At 37.0% G+C, this 15,472-nt stretch overlaps 1 protein-coding gene across 1 annotated transcript in view; it reads left to right on the forward strand.

Moving 5' to 3' along the window:
• Positions 1–11,769: 11,769 nt before the first annotated feature.
• Positions 11,770–15,472, forward strand: part of LOC120434398 — a 37,264-nt gene continuing 33,561 nt past the window's right edge. Inside the window, exons 1-6 of the mRNA XM_039602471.1 lie at positions 11,770–11,936; positions 12,662–13,072; positions 13,163–13,248; positions 13,715–13,851; positions 14,317–14,376; positions 14,724–14,923. Of these exons, the coding sequence (XP_039458405.1) occupies positions 12,890–13,072; positions 13,163–13,248; positions 13,715–13,851; positions 14,317–14,376; positions 14,724–14,923 (666 nt within the window). The 5' untranslated portion in view covers positions 11,770–11,936; positions 12,662–12,889. The remainder of the gene's footprint in view (positions 11,937–12,661; positions 13,073–13,162; positions 13,249–13,714; positions 13,852–14,316; positions 14,377–14,723; positions 14,924–15,472) is intronic.

Consider the following 15,472-nt stretch of genomic DNA (forward strand, 5'->3'; position numbering starts at 1 on the left):
TGATGCATTTTAGTCATGTGATGCAGTCATGTGACCAAATAAACAAAGATCCCGGAGAGCATTACACAGCAGTTGTTTTGTTTGCTCTCAATTTTGACAGCCCTATTAAAGATTCATATCAGTCTGTACATGCGTCAGATAGCTTTTCTTCAAATTCTTTAATTCTCACTCGCTTTTGCAACTTTGTACATTTGTGTTGCTCGCAGTAAAAACTCCACCTCATTGTTAGTCCATTTAAAAAACTCGGTGCTTTTCCTCAACATTTTGCCACGACGCTTCAAAGAGCTGGAAAGTAAATAAACGGCTGACAGAAATGAGGCTGGTCAAATATTCTTCCGTTTCACGCATGCGCCGTTTCAATGTGAACGCACAACTCTGTGAAAACGACTGAAAACGCTAGTGTGGACGCGGAGCATTTTCAGACGAAAACGCCATTTTCAAATCTATGCAGGCTAGTGTGGACGTAGCCTTAGTTTGCAAATCAATCTTATCAAATTTTACAAAGTTTACAAACTGTTATATATAGAGATTTATATATTTCTCTCTCTCTCTGATCCTGCACTGAGAAGTTTGACAACCTCTTCAACTTTTCTTTAACCTGACACATTGTTCAGGTCAGATTTGACCTGCTTTGACTTTTGACACCACTAAAACACCCTGATCTATCTGTGAAGGTTCTCAGTCATCCAGGCCATCATAGTCTAAGGAGCTTGGAGCTCCAAGGTCCTTAGACACCCTAATCTACTTTTGTTAGGCTGAAACTTGATGACTTTTCTTAAACTGACACAAAATACACAACAATGAAATTGCTATTTAAATATTTTATACTGTTGTACAGATAATACAAACTTTTGTACATTGCTGCTGTTTTGGGACAGTTTAAATCGTATCAGTTTAGATGGATTTTCAGATTCACCAGTTTGGCTCAAATTAAGGAACGTTGCGATTTTAGGAACATTTGACACTGTGAAAATGTTAACGTCATGTTTGTGTGGATTTTAACCCTCTGGGGTCGCCGGACGCGCCGGTGTTCTGACAAAACATCCTACCCATCAAGCTGCCCTACTTGTTGTTACTGCGCATGCGCACAATTCAAAACGGCCATGTTTCCAGTGTAAATAGTACACGCCTATTATTTCATCCTACCCCGATCTTGTGCCGATCTCGTTGCTTTCAAAAAGGTTTGTATTATAAGTTTTACTTCTTTATTACAGATGATAATTGTTTACCTTAAGCTGCTCACTCGAAGTCATATTTCAAGTGTTTATTTTGTGCTTTTAAACTTGTGCAAACCTTCTCAATTTATTTTAGTCCTCCTGCAGTTACTGGACACCACGCTCCGTTGTTATGTCGAAGAAAGTACTATTGCACCACATACTTGTTAATTGCGTGGTAACGTTGTGTAGTCGTTTTATTTACTGTATGGATTCCGAAGCCATGTTGAAATTGTCCGATTTTCTCCTTAGTTATGGAGAACAAATACGAGGAACTGCTCATGTTTCTGTCTGGGTCCTACCCATCTGAATACGATAAGTCCCAGAGGCAAATCCTTAGGAGATACGCCGCAAAATTCAGGCTGAAGGGTCTGTATTGTAATGTAAATAAATAACTAAATGTAATTATCGGTTAAATACATGTCATAATTAATTTACATTTTTTAAATATAGGCGGAGTGCTCTTGTTTGGAAACAGGAGAGTGATAAAAAGAAAAGAAGAAGCCATGGGACTATTCCAAGAGTTTCATTCAAGTCCTTTATCAGCAATTATATTTCTTTCCAAGTTTTTGTGTACAGCACTCAAGCAGTTACTTCAGAACTTGTTGCTGTTGGTGTATAAACTCTAACTTTTCAAAACAGGTCATTGATGCATACCTGCACCGTGTCATTGAGAGACGAAAGGTAAGTAAGAAATGTCCTTTGCCCACTTATATTGAAATACAAAAAAATGTAAAAAAAACAAAACATTTTTGTATACTTACAGAATGCTGTACACCTGCTCTGTTCAGTAGTTGCAAGCTCGTTGTTTTCTGGGCAGTTCAGATGCCTCACCAAGGTAAGTTGAAAGTTAAGAAGTGGTCCAAAAAGTTGACTCGTTTCTATTTTTGAGGACAGAGTTCAGTTCCTTTAAAAAACACTATATTTGAAAACACCCTGAGACGCAAGGTACCTAAGTAAATCGAAATAACTCTGCACTTCCAATCCCACAGATGAAGTTCCCAGTTGAAGACATGTGGCTGTGCCCTGTGAACTTTGGTACACACTGGATTCTTGTGGTATGTGTTCATTTAGTTATTGATTTGCGTAATTTGTTGTGAAGCAGTTTCTTATTCTTAAATAGGTTTTCAGTGGCAAAAGCTATTGTAATTTTTAATTTATTAACTTTTTCTTTAGATTGTCAACATTTCTGCACAGAAAATACTGCTCATAGACCCCATGGGGAATGAAGGTGTTTATGACAGGAAAATTCTGCGCAACTGGAGGTATGTATGATACTGAGGTATTATTCTTAGATAAAACATTTCTTGTTTCATTACAAACATTTTTGTTCAACTAGGAATTTTCTGAGGATGAGAGGGCATGAAGACACCATGGAGTGGCAGTTACACACTATGCAACACAACAAGCAACAGGATTCCAGCAGTTGCGGAGTTTTGCTGTTAAAGGTAACCCTTATTCAAATGAGTCCATTTATTGTTAGCTACAATTAGGACTTTACATTATAATAATGAGAAATCTCACAGTTTGCAGAACACTACCTTGCTTTTGGAGAGGTCAGTGAAGTATTAACCACTACAGAAGCAGTTGTGCTGGAGCGAATGCAGATAGCTTGCACCCTACTTGAACATCGAGGTAAGTCCAGTAAAGTCCTTATCACGTTAGAGTGTGTACTTCCAATTTAAATAGTGCTTTTTAAACAGCACAGTACAAATAGTGCTTTTCAAACACTTTCAGATAAGACCCATCTTTAAGTCTAATTTAAAAAATTCAGGGGACTAATTTGCCATATGACGTATTTGTGGAAAAAATTTACTATTATTTTTTAATTAATCAATAATGTTTGATTAAAACCTAACCATGAATGTGTTTCAGGGAACGCTGAGGACTACTGCATTGTTTGCTCTATGTTAGATGCTGACGCTGATCGCAGCATGATTGAAATGGTAAAACAAAACAAAAGAAACACATAAGTCTTAGTATCATTACTTGCTAATCATGTTTAAAATGTTGACTAATAGTATTCACCAATCATAATATGAGCTATATATTTTTCCTTTCCAGGTGCAGTGTGAATCTTGCCAAAGATGGGCACATTTTGCATGTGCAAAATATAAAGACAGCAACCAAGAATATAAATGCAAAAAATGTAGGAAAACACATAACAACTTCTAATAAAAACAGCTGTCTTTTCCCCTCCATGTCTCTTTGCATTCTTTGTCAACATTAGATGATTGTGTGCTGGAGGCACGTTTTGATAGTGTGATTTGGCCATCTGAACATCCTACCTAAATAAATCCAAGCAGGAAGCATGTTCTGAACGTCCTAGCGAAATAAATCCAAGTTTTTAAGTGTGATTTGGCCATCTGAACGTCCTACCTATAGATATATACGATGGAGCCATTAACCACGTAAGGTAGCATATTCTGATAAGGTAGCACGGATTGATAGACAAGACCATAAATTTACGCTACGGTAGGATGTTTTGACAAGGTAGGACGTTTTGTCAGAACACCGGCGTGTCAAAATCACATGACCAATTTAAGACGACACAGCTACAAGATGCAGCAAGTCAGAGTCTTCATTTCAACTTGGGTCGAAAGTGCAGACTTCAAACTATATACCAGTTTTTGAATTGTGTCGATGGGCCACGTAAAACCAGAGTTATGATAAAAAATACACGCGATGTTTTTTTCTGAACAAAACAGTGGTGTTTACAGCGGGAAGAACGGTAAAAACAGCGTTTTCTACAGACAGCGCTAGCAAACACTCTCTGCTTGCAGGTGAAAAAGAAAAGAAAAACACCCTTCCCTATTGGTGTTAGAGTTTACCATGTCAGCCAATCAAAAAAAATGATAAGGCAACATGTGACATTTGGTTGTTTAGGGAGAAGGGAAGTTTTAGGAGTGACACCATGACGGAAAGCGGGCAAGCGAAAGAAAGAGAGAGAGAGAGTTTTCATATGTGAGACATTAGTGACGTTTAGCGTGTTTGGAGGCTATAGTTAGTTTGTTGTGTAGTTATTGTTTTGTATTATGTGTCAGTTAGACTGCTGAATTTCATATTTTCTCAAAAAAAAAAAGCTGTCAAGGCAGATTCCAGTGTAAACGCTGTTCCCACATGGAGAACTGGACTGTTGCACCTCCAGCAGTCAGACCTGCAGGGTTTAGGCCTGTGGTGTTCTCCTCTGTCTTATACTGAACACAAACTACACTTTTTGGACTGGCACAAATAATTTGTGTGCCTTCTTATTTGATGCAGCACACCTGATTGTTCTGTAAATAGATTTAAATGGTTATATAAAAAACGCCTGAGGCCTTGGCTGCATTTTTAGGTAAATAGTACCATATAACTTTGTTGATTGCAAAACCTGTGCATAATTTTTAGAAATGTACAATTTTTATTTGCATTTCAAGTTATGAAAATGATTCGTTAAACATATTTGTGGGTTTTACAGTAAAAAATATAACTTTTTTCTACACGGATTTTGAATTTTTTTGTCTAAATTTAGATCAACTGTGCTAATATAGTATACCAAAATGAAAAAATAACTCAAATTTCAGATATTTGAGGTTGTGCTGAAAATGACACCAAACAGGGCAAGAAAAAAAACATATTTTAAAGGTGAAATATAAAGGTAAAATCAAAAGTAGTCAAAAACGGCCAATTATACCCTGGACCCCAGAGGGTTAAAGAGACAGTGGTGTCAGAGGTCAAAGGGCGCCTTGATTCAGCCATGACTGTGATGTCTCTGTTCACAGAAGATTCATCCTGCTGCACATGATGAACAGAGGTCATACATGTCTGACTCTACAGCTACTGAAGTGGATTGTGGGTATTTGACTTCCTCCCACAGTACAAAAACATAAGCGGCTGTTTCTCATTTAGCCGTGTATGCTGTGTGTGAATGTGTGGTCAGTATTGGGAAGGTTACTTTTAAAATGTATTCCATTACAGAATACTGAATACATGCCCCAAAATGTATTCTGTAACGTATTCCGTTACGTTACTCGATGACAGTAACGTATTCTGAATACTTTGGATTACTTAATATATTATCATGCTGTTTACAACTACATGAATGTACTATTGCTGTGATTTATTACTGTTACTGAAGGTCCGCGGCTCCGAACCGTAGTAAAGGGACCTCGGGCTAATACAGTGGGTTCCGTGTAGCCGAAAAATAGCTTTACTTTGTTGTCTGGGTCAACTTTGCTTGCGGGAGACAGAGAGAGGTGTTGAAAGGCTGCTCCAACGGAACTTATTTTTTCCGGAGGAAAACACGAACACAGTGTACAGTTGAGTCTTAATAGCTTACTTACAACTGGGCTCGTCAGGCACTCTTCTTGGCTGCGGTGGTTATTATTATATTTACATGCTTCCAGCTCCCGTTTTTGCTCCGTGACAGCTCGGACTTTTCCTTTCTCTCCCTCCCTCGCTCACAGACACATAACGGGTATGGCAGTCCATTCTCCCTGCAGCACGGACTACACTGCCCATGATGCTACATTCTTTAGAGCTATGCCTGTAGCATTCTGCCTTTTAGCTTAGCACAACAACAACAACAAAAAAGTGCTCTCTCACCCAGGAAACACGCAGAGAGAGAGCGCGTCACCCTGTAACTGTAACGCTGCCGCCTGGAGCAACAGAACATAGCTGTCAAACAAAAACCAAACACACTGCAAAAACTCAAAATCTTACCAAGTATATTTGTCTTATTTCAAGTCAAAATATCTAATCACACTTAAAATAAGCCATAATCAGCTAAAGAGTAATGTTTCAGTGAGATATAGGAACTTGTTTTTAGACAGTGCATCTTGGATATCTTGTTAAGTGAAAAACTCTTGAAAACATATTGTTTTGAGTCATATCTCACACGAAACAAGCTTTTTTGGCATTTCATAAACGTTTTAAGCTGCTGTGTTATTTGTAAAAGCTGTATCATCTTGTTCCAAGAAATAGACCTAACTTGAATCAGGACATCAAATCTACTTTATTGAGAACTGCAGGTTAATAACATGCCCAACATTGCATTATTATGAGTCTTAGTATCTTAAGCACAGTGTATTTATTTTTCTTACATACCAGTCAAACCATATCAATGTGACATTGAAATTGTTTCCCTCTCAGTTGTGTTGCACTGAACAGATTGCGCCAAAAGTAAAATAAAAAGTAAATAGAACAATAATTTTTTTGCCAGTGTTTAAAAACATTATTTCAACCCACATATTCACAAAAGACTCAAGAATAATGTTTGATGATGTCAGTGAGATCATACTTCACTGGAATGTACTTGCTGTTATTAAAGTTTACATAGTGGTATGCTGTATAATCAATAAGATTTCCAGCATCCACAAAAATATTTGCCTGAGCTAGACAGGGAACGTCTACCTCATAAGCTAAATACTGATCATTCCACCCAACTGTAGAGAGAGGCTGGCATTCAAAACAATACACAGATGCATTTACAATATAGATGTTTTTAACAAGTGCAAACTCTGGAGCATCATTTATGACATCAGAAATAACCAAAGATTTTTCACATGAATGCTTATTTCCATGTAGCATAATCCACTGTACAGAAACTACATGTTCAACTTGCTCAATGAAGTCTTTAATCTTGCCTTCTACATAATGAACATTTTTCACCTCTTTGGCTGGACCCATGTCGACTTCACTTGAAAAAATGCACATTCTGACTACATTCATAAAGTTGGTTGTGCTTCACAAGAGATTTACAAATATTCTTAAAACTACTTTTCAGAGCCCACTGCTTGAAGAAACAATGTTTTGACTCAAAGCGCATACACATATGCCTCACTGTAGGACCAAGAACCTTAATCTGAGAAGGAAGATGCAGTAAATAATGCTGTTTAGGTATAATATTTTTATCTGGAAACAGTTGTTTGAAATGTTTTAAATGCTGCTCTATTAAAAGCTTCAGTCTGGAGAGAGTTGAGACAGCAATAATAGGTGAAAACAGAATTTTTATGATCTCTAACATGTTACGTAGCATTTGTGTGTAATGATTTTCTCCAATTTTGTCCATAAGAAATGGAGGGATCTTTAAGAAAACCAGCATCTGCCCAGCTGACTGTTTCAATTTTTGTCATTTGATGACAGCGCACTGACAGATATGGGGGCAAGGCTTATCCTCACATCAACAGGAGAATAAGAGAAACACAGAATTGCACTATTGAATGAATCTAAGTTCATTTGCCCTGAAAGCACAAGATTCTTTAAAACACATTTGATTTTATATGGGGCAACGCCTTCAAGAATAACATACATGATGTCTTGTGGGGTTTGATTGATTATATCAACGTGAGGAGATTCTGTTAACTTGCTTCTCCTGTTTATACCATACGTTATTTTTAGATTGTCTTTCAGAAAGTCAGTACTTGCCTTCTCAATGTCATTACATTGCCTGTTATGACTGGCCATGGTCCTTTTAACAAACAAATCTTCATTAAATTTTTCCTGCATGTCTTCAAAGTGGCAGTCGCAGTGCCTGCATTTACTGTAGGCAAAACCCACTCCTTCCTTAAATCCAGCCACTTCATGCTGAGCTAGAGTGTCTCCACACACAGATATGAGTGCCCCATGAATTGTCCTCTCACCACTTGGAGTGACAACTTGGCCATCCTTGCATGGCTTTGGCCTCTCATCAATCATTGCAAGCATTCTTGGATGTGATAGCAGCTGCTCCAAACTTTTCACCAACGGTATGTAATGAAAACAATGGTCCTTAATGGCAAGAACTCTGGAGTCTCCACGCTTCGAATAACACACTGTTTGTTTTGTGACAATAATCTCTGGTTCAACTGGTTTTAACAGTTCTTTGATGGTCTTGTCCTGCAAATGGGTGGAAGCAATTTGAGTGAGAGGGTCAACAAACTGGTCAAATACCCCCATTGCATCACTCTTTAGTTGATCCAGGTCCCCAGAATGTCTCTCAATCATGTCACTCATTTCTTGTTTTAGGTGCTCCTATAATACGGCCTGATATTGCTGGATTCCACTCACGATGTGGTTAACAGCTCTCTGTGGAAGAGGAAAAAACAAAAGAAAATCCTTAATTACAAAATTCATATGAAAACACAGTCAACATGCAAACTCACAGAGACACAATTTTTGAAAATGGAACCCTTCAGTTACATAAAGTTAGTGAGATGCAATGAGCAAAATAAGTTACCTCCACCACCCAATTTTTTTGTTGTAAAGAATAATATTACCTTATGCAACGTTAAGACCTTGTTTTCACTTAATTATAATGCATTTTGAGGAATCGGATCATAGGTGGAAATGCAAAGTGAAAATTTGTGTTGTGTGTATTATGTTGTCTCTATTCTTAGCTTATGCTAAGGAAATACAGGGAGTGCAGAATTATTAGGCAAATGAGTATTTTGTCCACATCATCCTCTTCATGCATGTTGTCTTACTCCAAGCTGTATAGGCTCGAAAGCCTACTACCAATTAAGCATATTAGGTGATGTGCATCTCTGTAATGAGAAGGGGTGTGGTCTAATGACATCAACACCCTATATCAGGTGTGCATAATTATTAGGCAACTTCCTTTCCTTTGGCAAATGGGTCAAAAGAAGGACTTGACAGGCTCAGAAAAGTCAAAAATAGTGAGATATCTTGCAGAGGGATGCAGCAGTCTTAAAATTGCAAAGCTTCTGAAGCGTGATCATCGAACAATCAAGCGCTTTCATTCAAAATAGTCAACAGGGTCGCAAGAAGCGTGTGGAAAAACCAAGGCGCAAAATAACTGCCCATGAACTGAGAAAAGTCAAGCGTGCAGCTGCCAAGATGCCACTTGCCACCAGTTTGGCCATATTTCAGAGCTGCAACATCACTGGAGTGCCCAAAAGCACAAGGTGTGCAATACTCAGAGACATGGCCAAGGTAAGAAAGGCTGAAAGACGACCACCACTGAACAAGACACACAAGCTGAAACGTCAAGACTGGGCCAAGAAATATCTCAAGACTGATTTTTCTAAGGTTTTATGGACTGATGAAATGAGAGTGAGTCTCGATGGGCCAGATGGATGAGCCCGTGGCTGGATTGGTAAAGGCAGAGAGCTCCAGTCCGACTCAGACGCCAGCAAGGTGGAGGTGGAGTACTGGTTTGGGCTGGTATCATCAAAGATGAGCTTGTGGGGCCTTTTCGGGTTGAGGATGGAGTCAAGCTCAACTCCCAGTCCTACTGCCAGTTTCTGGAAGACACCTTCTTCAAGCAGTGGTACAGGAAGAAGTCTGCATCCTTCAAGAAAAACATGATTTTCATGCAGGACAATGCTCCATCACACGCGTCCAAGTACTCCACAGCGTGGCTGGCAAGAAAGGGTATAAAAGAAGAAAAAAACTAATGACATGGCCTCCTTGTTCACCTGATCTGAACCCCATTGAGAACCTGTGGTCCATCATCAAATGTGAGATTTACAAGGAGGAAAACAGTACACCTCTCTGAACAGTGTCTGGGAGGCTGTGGTTGCTGCTGCACGCAATGTTGATGGTGAACAGATCAAAACACTGACAGAATCCATGGATGGCAGGCTTTTGAGTGTCCTTGCAAAGAAAGGTGGCTATATTGGTCGCTGATTTGTTTTTGTTTTGTTTTTGAATGTCAGAAATGTATATTTGTGAATGTGGAGATGTTATATTGGTTTCACTGGTAAAAATAAATAATTGAAATGGGTATATATTTGTTTTTTGTTAAGTTGCCTAATAATTATACACAGTAATAGTCACCTGCACACACAGATATCCCCCTAAAATAGCTAAAACTAAAAACAAACTAAACTACTTCCAAAAACATTCAGCTTTGGTATTAATGAGTTTTTTGGGTTCATTGAGAACATGGTTGTTGCTCAATAATAAAATTATTCCTCAAAAATACAACTTGCCTAATAATTCTGCACTCCCTGTATAGTGATAGGCAGATTTTGGATGCAACATACATGTCTATTTCCATATATAGTGGGGGAGTGAGATCTGAGTGGTCACCCATGAAGTACATGGAGACACATTCTAATGTCAGGTGTTTCACTCACATACCTAAAGCTGTCCATTTATGATCAGATCATTCAGGATGCCAGGTCTGAATAGTGCCCAAGTTATAGCTTGAGCACTGTTAAGCATAAGTTAAGCATATTGCTTTTAGGTTCTCTAACAATGAAATACAATTCAATGGAAAATTAATGGCATAAATTACCTGTGTCAGTCGATGGGTTTCCTTGGCTTGAAGAAGAAATGCAGTTGCATGTTTATAAATGTCAAGATTCAGGTGACCCTCTCCATCTTCTTGAAATCCACTCTGAAACAGAATAACAAAAATATATCTATTAAAACAGAAATAAATAATTGCGTTGATAGGTAGCAATCACCAAACAATATTGCATTCATTGGTTAGCTAGATTCATGCCCATAAGGTACAAGGTAGATGTATTTTTACTGACTGATGTCTTTAATTTGAGCTTTTAAAATGACAACTAAAATGACAAACAAAGCAGTACTTGATAATAGATTAATAAGACTAGCAAAGCACATGGAGAGTTCAGTACAGTATAGTTTAAATTCCTTGATCATGCCTGATCACAACCAAAATTGAATTACTTGTTTATTGGCTCATTTGTGACATTTCCTGAAAATTTAAAATCCGGAGTTACTAAGAAAAAAAGGTCAAGAAAAGAAAAACAAAAGATAGTTTTAGAAAAAAAAGTAACAGTTAATGTTGTCAGTAGTCTTACTGTTACTTCAGAAATGTAAATAGTTATTTATAACTGATTACTCATTTAAAAAATATACAAAATAACTTACTGATTGGTTTGTATGAAAGTAATTAGTTATGTCAGTTATTTACTGTCGGACAAGTTACTGACAATTTGAAATGTTATATTTAGTAGTTTCACCTTTAAAAAAATAACCAATACTGACAATAAAAGTAATATTGACTTTAATGCTTTTATTAATGTGAAGATGAGTATTTTTTTGTGCGTTTAAATTTTTTTTGACAGTAACTCTGAACAAATCATGTCATTTTGGTTTGCTTTGCCTAATAGTCATTCTCTAAGTGGACCTTGAACACATTATATGTAAACATGATAGCGACCTATGTAAACCTATTTACCTGAATGATTCAAAAAAGCTCAGTTCCTTTAATAATACCTAAAGCTGGATAAAAATTCAGTGTCCAATATATAAAAAATGAGGTCAACAATGCTACTAAAGTAGTGTGATGATTTATGTTTGTCTGTAAACAGAATTTTTCCACAGCAGTTAGCCCAGCAGATATATATTTTTTTAATTTAATTAAGTAATTTTTTTGAGGAGAATACTTTTTTCTTCTACTTCATTTTATTTTGAAGTAACACTACTTTTACTTAAGTACAGTCTTTTTAGCATGTTGATCATTAGCTCTATACAAAAAACAGTAGCAGACAATGAGGTATCCACATTTCTATACTAAACTAGTTAGCAATAGCAACAAAATTTTAATGAAGTGTCAACTTTCATAGTCTCGTCTCTCATGCAGTTTCCTTTTTAGGGCATAATTTCATCTTGCTATGTTTTTCTTCCAATGTGTTCATAGCTGCAAACATCAGCGAGGGAATGATGGGCACCCTGTCTCGTGAAGACTTCTAGGATCTTTTCCCAGGCCCAGAGAACTTTTTACGGAGAAAAGCTGTCTGGCGTGCCTGTCAGGATGTACTGGAGGTCAGTTTCTCAGTCACTCACCACCTCTTAAAATTGGCATCGTCGTGTTTTTGTTCCTTTTGTAATTATTTTTTTGTTTTAACACCAGTCACCAAATCTACCCGTTTTATTTTAAGGGAATAATGGAATGAACCTGCTATCAACCTGCTATTAATGAGGGCTGTCAACTGATTAACAAAATGCACTCAGTTAATCACAACACGACTCTGTGATTAATCACAACTAAAATACTACAAACCACATATACTACTGTTACCTGAATTTTCTTTTGTATGTTCTTATATAGAATTGAAGGGTGCAATATAGGTAATCATTACAATTTAAAGAGGGAATTTTATAGACTTGTGAAGTATAACACTTTTTTTTTTTTTTACATCAAAATTATGGTATTGAATAAATCAATCTGCAAACCTCAACTTTGATAAATAAGTCACATCATGGTCAGTCTATGGTCACTTAGTTGTGAATAGAAAATATTGTCCCCCTGAAGCTGCCTTACATTGTAGGAACCACCGTCCATCATAGAAAACACTTGCAGAGTAACAACCAGTGTGATTGTCAAATCAGTTCACCAGTTTCTCAACTCTGGAATGTGATCAAACCACCGATTACAACTAGTTTAACCGTGGGCAGAGTTGAATGGCTGTTCACTATTCCCCCCCCCCCCCCACACACACACACACAAAGATGTTGCATTTTGCTTTTATTCATTATTTATTTTACAGGAATCTGGCCAAGATGACTCAAAATCTTCAAGCAGCTCCTCCATTAATGAGTCACCCAAGCAACAGACATCCACTACTGTAAATGCAACTCCTGCAAAATGCACAAGCCCTGAAAAGGTTGTGAAGTTATTCTATCCAGAATATGTATTGCACACTGACACTGAGCTTGAGCAAGTCCGCCAACAATACTTTGAGTTGTCAAAGAAAGGTGAAGAGCGCTGCTGCAAAATGTCAAAGGAGCTCAGATGTTGGCTCATCCGAAACACCATGACTAGTATGATTGCAATCCTGAGGGCAAAAGGGGATGGAGAATCGCATAGATACCCGTCAAAACCAGAAATTACAGCAATGGCAAAGAGAATAGTACAGTACTACCCTATGCTACAGGACCAAGGCATCAAGAATACATGGGTAAGTGAAATGCATCCACGTCAATACCAAAGTGTTTCATGTTGGACATTTTAGTAGTGGTTGGAAAAATTTATTAAATGTCCTATACAGGTTACCGTGTACACACAGCTAAACAAAAGACTGCAAAATGTGAGATCCCCCCAAAAAGCCACTCCAGATGGGAGACATTCAAAGAGGTAAGGCTGCAACTAATTAATTTAAATTTTAGCAGTGATAATTCTGTTATTCATTTTCCTCATTAGTTGATAAGTTGTTTAGTCAGTACGATGTCTGAAAGTTGTGAAAGTTTTTCCTCAAAAGTCTTCTTTTGTCCACAACCTGACAATTTTAATTTCAACGATAGAGGACAAACAAAAAAGCTAAAATCATATTTGGGCATTTTATTAAGGAAAGAAAGAAAGAAAGAAAGAAAGAAAGAAAGAAAGAAAGAAAGAAAGAAAGAAAGAAAGAAAGAAAGAAGTGATCCAAAATGATCAATCAAGTATTTGGTGACCTGCCTTTAGTTTCCTCACCTGTTTTAGCATAAAAGGAAGAAGCACTTTGTGTTACACTTAGCATATATGAAAATGGCTATACAATAAAGATATGAATTGATTGAATTTATAGTTGATAACTAATTGATTAACTGACTAATCTTTGCAGCTCTGCCAAGAGGCGACGTCTTGATCAGCCAAGTGACGTAGAAGAAATGGATTCAAGTGACTCAACAATCATTCTGGATCTGTCCACAGAAGGGAGGAGCAGCCCAGAGTCGGCCAGTAAAACAAGTGAGTTAGAAGGTGAGTTTCAACTTTACATTTACAAACTGGTCACTGTGTGGTCATCATAAAAAAATAAAACAAATATACCTGCATGTTGAGTCAAGGTGGCAGTCCTGACATGACAGAAGTAAAAGGCTTTAAAATGGGCATCAGAAAATGATAACTACATCACATTTTTCCTGTTTTATCATCAGTTTGTTAACATTTCTGTGGAAATTAATGTTAATAAAGGATTGGTATTAATAAAAGCCAGTATATTATAAATTTAAAGAGCTGGGTACTGTGGTGTGTTTATAAGTCTGTCCAACATCACTGTCTATAACCACTCAGTATATCATGTAAAGTAATGTTTTTAAAAAACAATGTGCATCACTAGAGGCTTTTTTTTTTTGTCTCTTTTTAACTGTTTTTTAATTTAGGTTCCAAAATAATTTTTAAAATGTATTACCCTGACACAAAATATCTCTTTGCTATGTCTTTAAGGAAAAAGGAAAGCACAAAACCTACTTGAAGAAGAACCCTCTACCCTGCCAAGTCCTAATAGTGAGTCCATCCAACTGCCTCGTGTGTGTGTGTGTGTGTGTGTGTGTGCACATCTTTGTAGGGGTGCACTTGTGTGCCTACATATAATTGTATATGATTGCATGACCATATGTAAATTGGCATTTACATGGTAAATATTTTGAAAAATGAATAAGTATTTAATAGTTAAGTTCAGAGCTGTAGTTTTTTTTTTTTGTTTTTTTTTTTGTTTTTTTTTAAGATTTCACTCCATTAAAGTATAGTCTATATTTTTTATGGCATATTTCTGACATTTGTCATTTTAATGACATAAGATTTTTTTTTTTTTTAAGTGAGAGACATTATTTATGTAATTATGTGTCTTGCAGCAAACAAGCCTGCAGATATCAACAGTCCAGACACCCACTGTCCAGCAACCTTGGCCAAACACTACGAGACCCTACAAACTTTGTTTAAAAGAAAAAACCCAAACCACCAGGATGTCTCTCAGCTCCTGGATTTGGAATTTTCAGCCAGAAGAGCATTTATTGATTCAAATACTATTCGCGAGGAGGACAGACACAAAAAGGTTCTAGTTTTAGTATGCCTAGCAGTGTGTTTGTATGTGCTTTGAATTGTGCCTGTGCAATGCACAGATTTTAGCAGTGTATTAAGGGCCAGATTGGGCAGAACAAAAAGTCACTGCAAAATGGCTTCTTTAATGCAGTCCTCTCTGTTTATGGGGCTTTACCAATAAAGTTGCTGCTCTGCAAATCTATAGTTTTCATTTTTTTGTCTTATAAGTAGTAGGTAAATGTCTTGAATCTAGAACAGTATTACTGCTGTATAGAAAGGTAAATGCACTAGAAATGGAGAATTATTACAAAAATACTAGTAAAAAAATGCTAACTTAAATAAATTTTGTCTCAAAATGCCAGTTTCTAATCTTATTTCAAGTAAGGTGTTGTACTTAAATCTAGAACAGTGTCACATTTTAGAACTCAAAATAAGTTATATACACTTAAAACAAAGAGTGTGATGTTGGAAGGTTTAAAAAAAGAAGCTACTTTTGAGGGGAAAATGCTACTTTTGAGCGTCACAAACTTATTATGAGACACACAAACTTCACAACACTAGT

The sequence above is a fragment of the Oreochromis aureus genome, linkage group 3 (genome assembly GCF_013358895.1).
Source record: "Oreochromis aureus strain Israel breed Guangdong linkage group 3, ZZ_aureus, whole genome shotgun sequence".
Classification (NCBI taxonomy): Eukaryota; Metazoa; Chordata; class Actinopteri; order Cichliformes; family Cichlidae; genus Oreochromis; species Oreochromis aureus.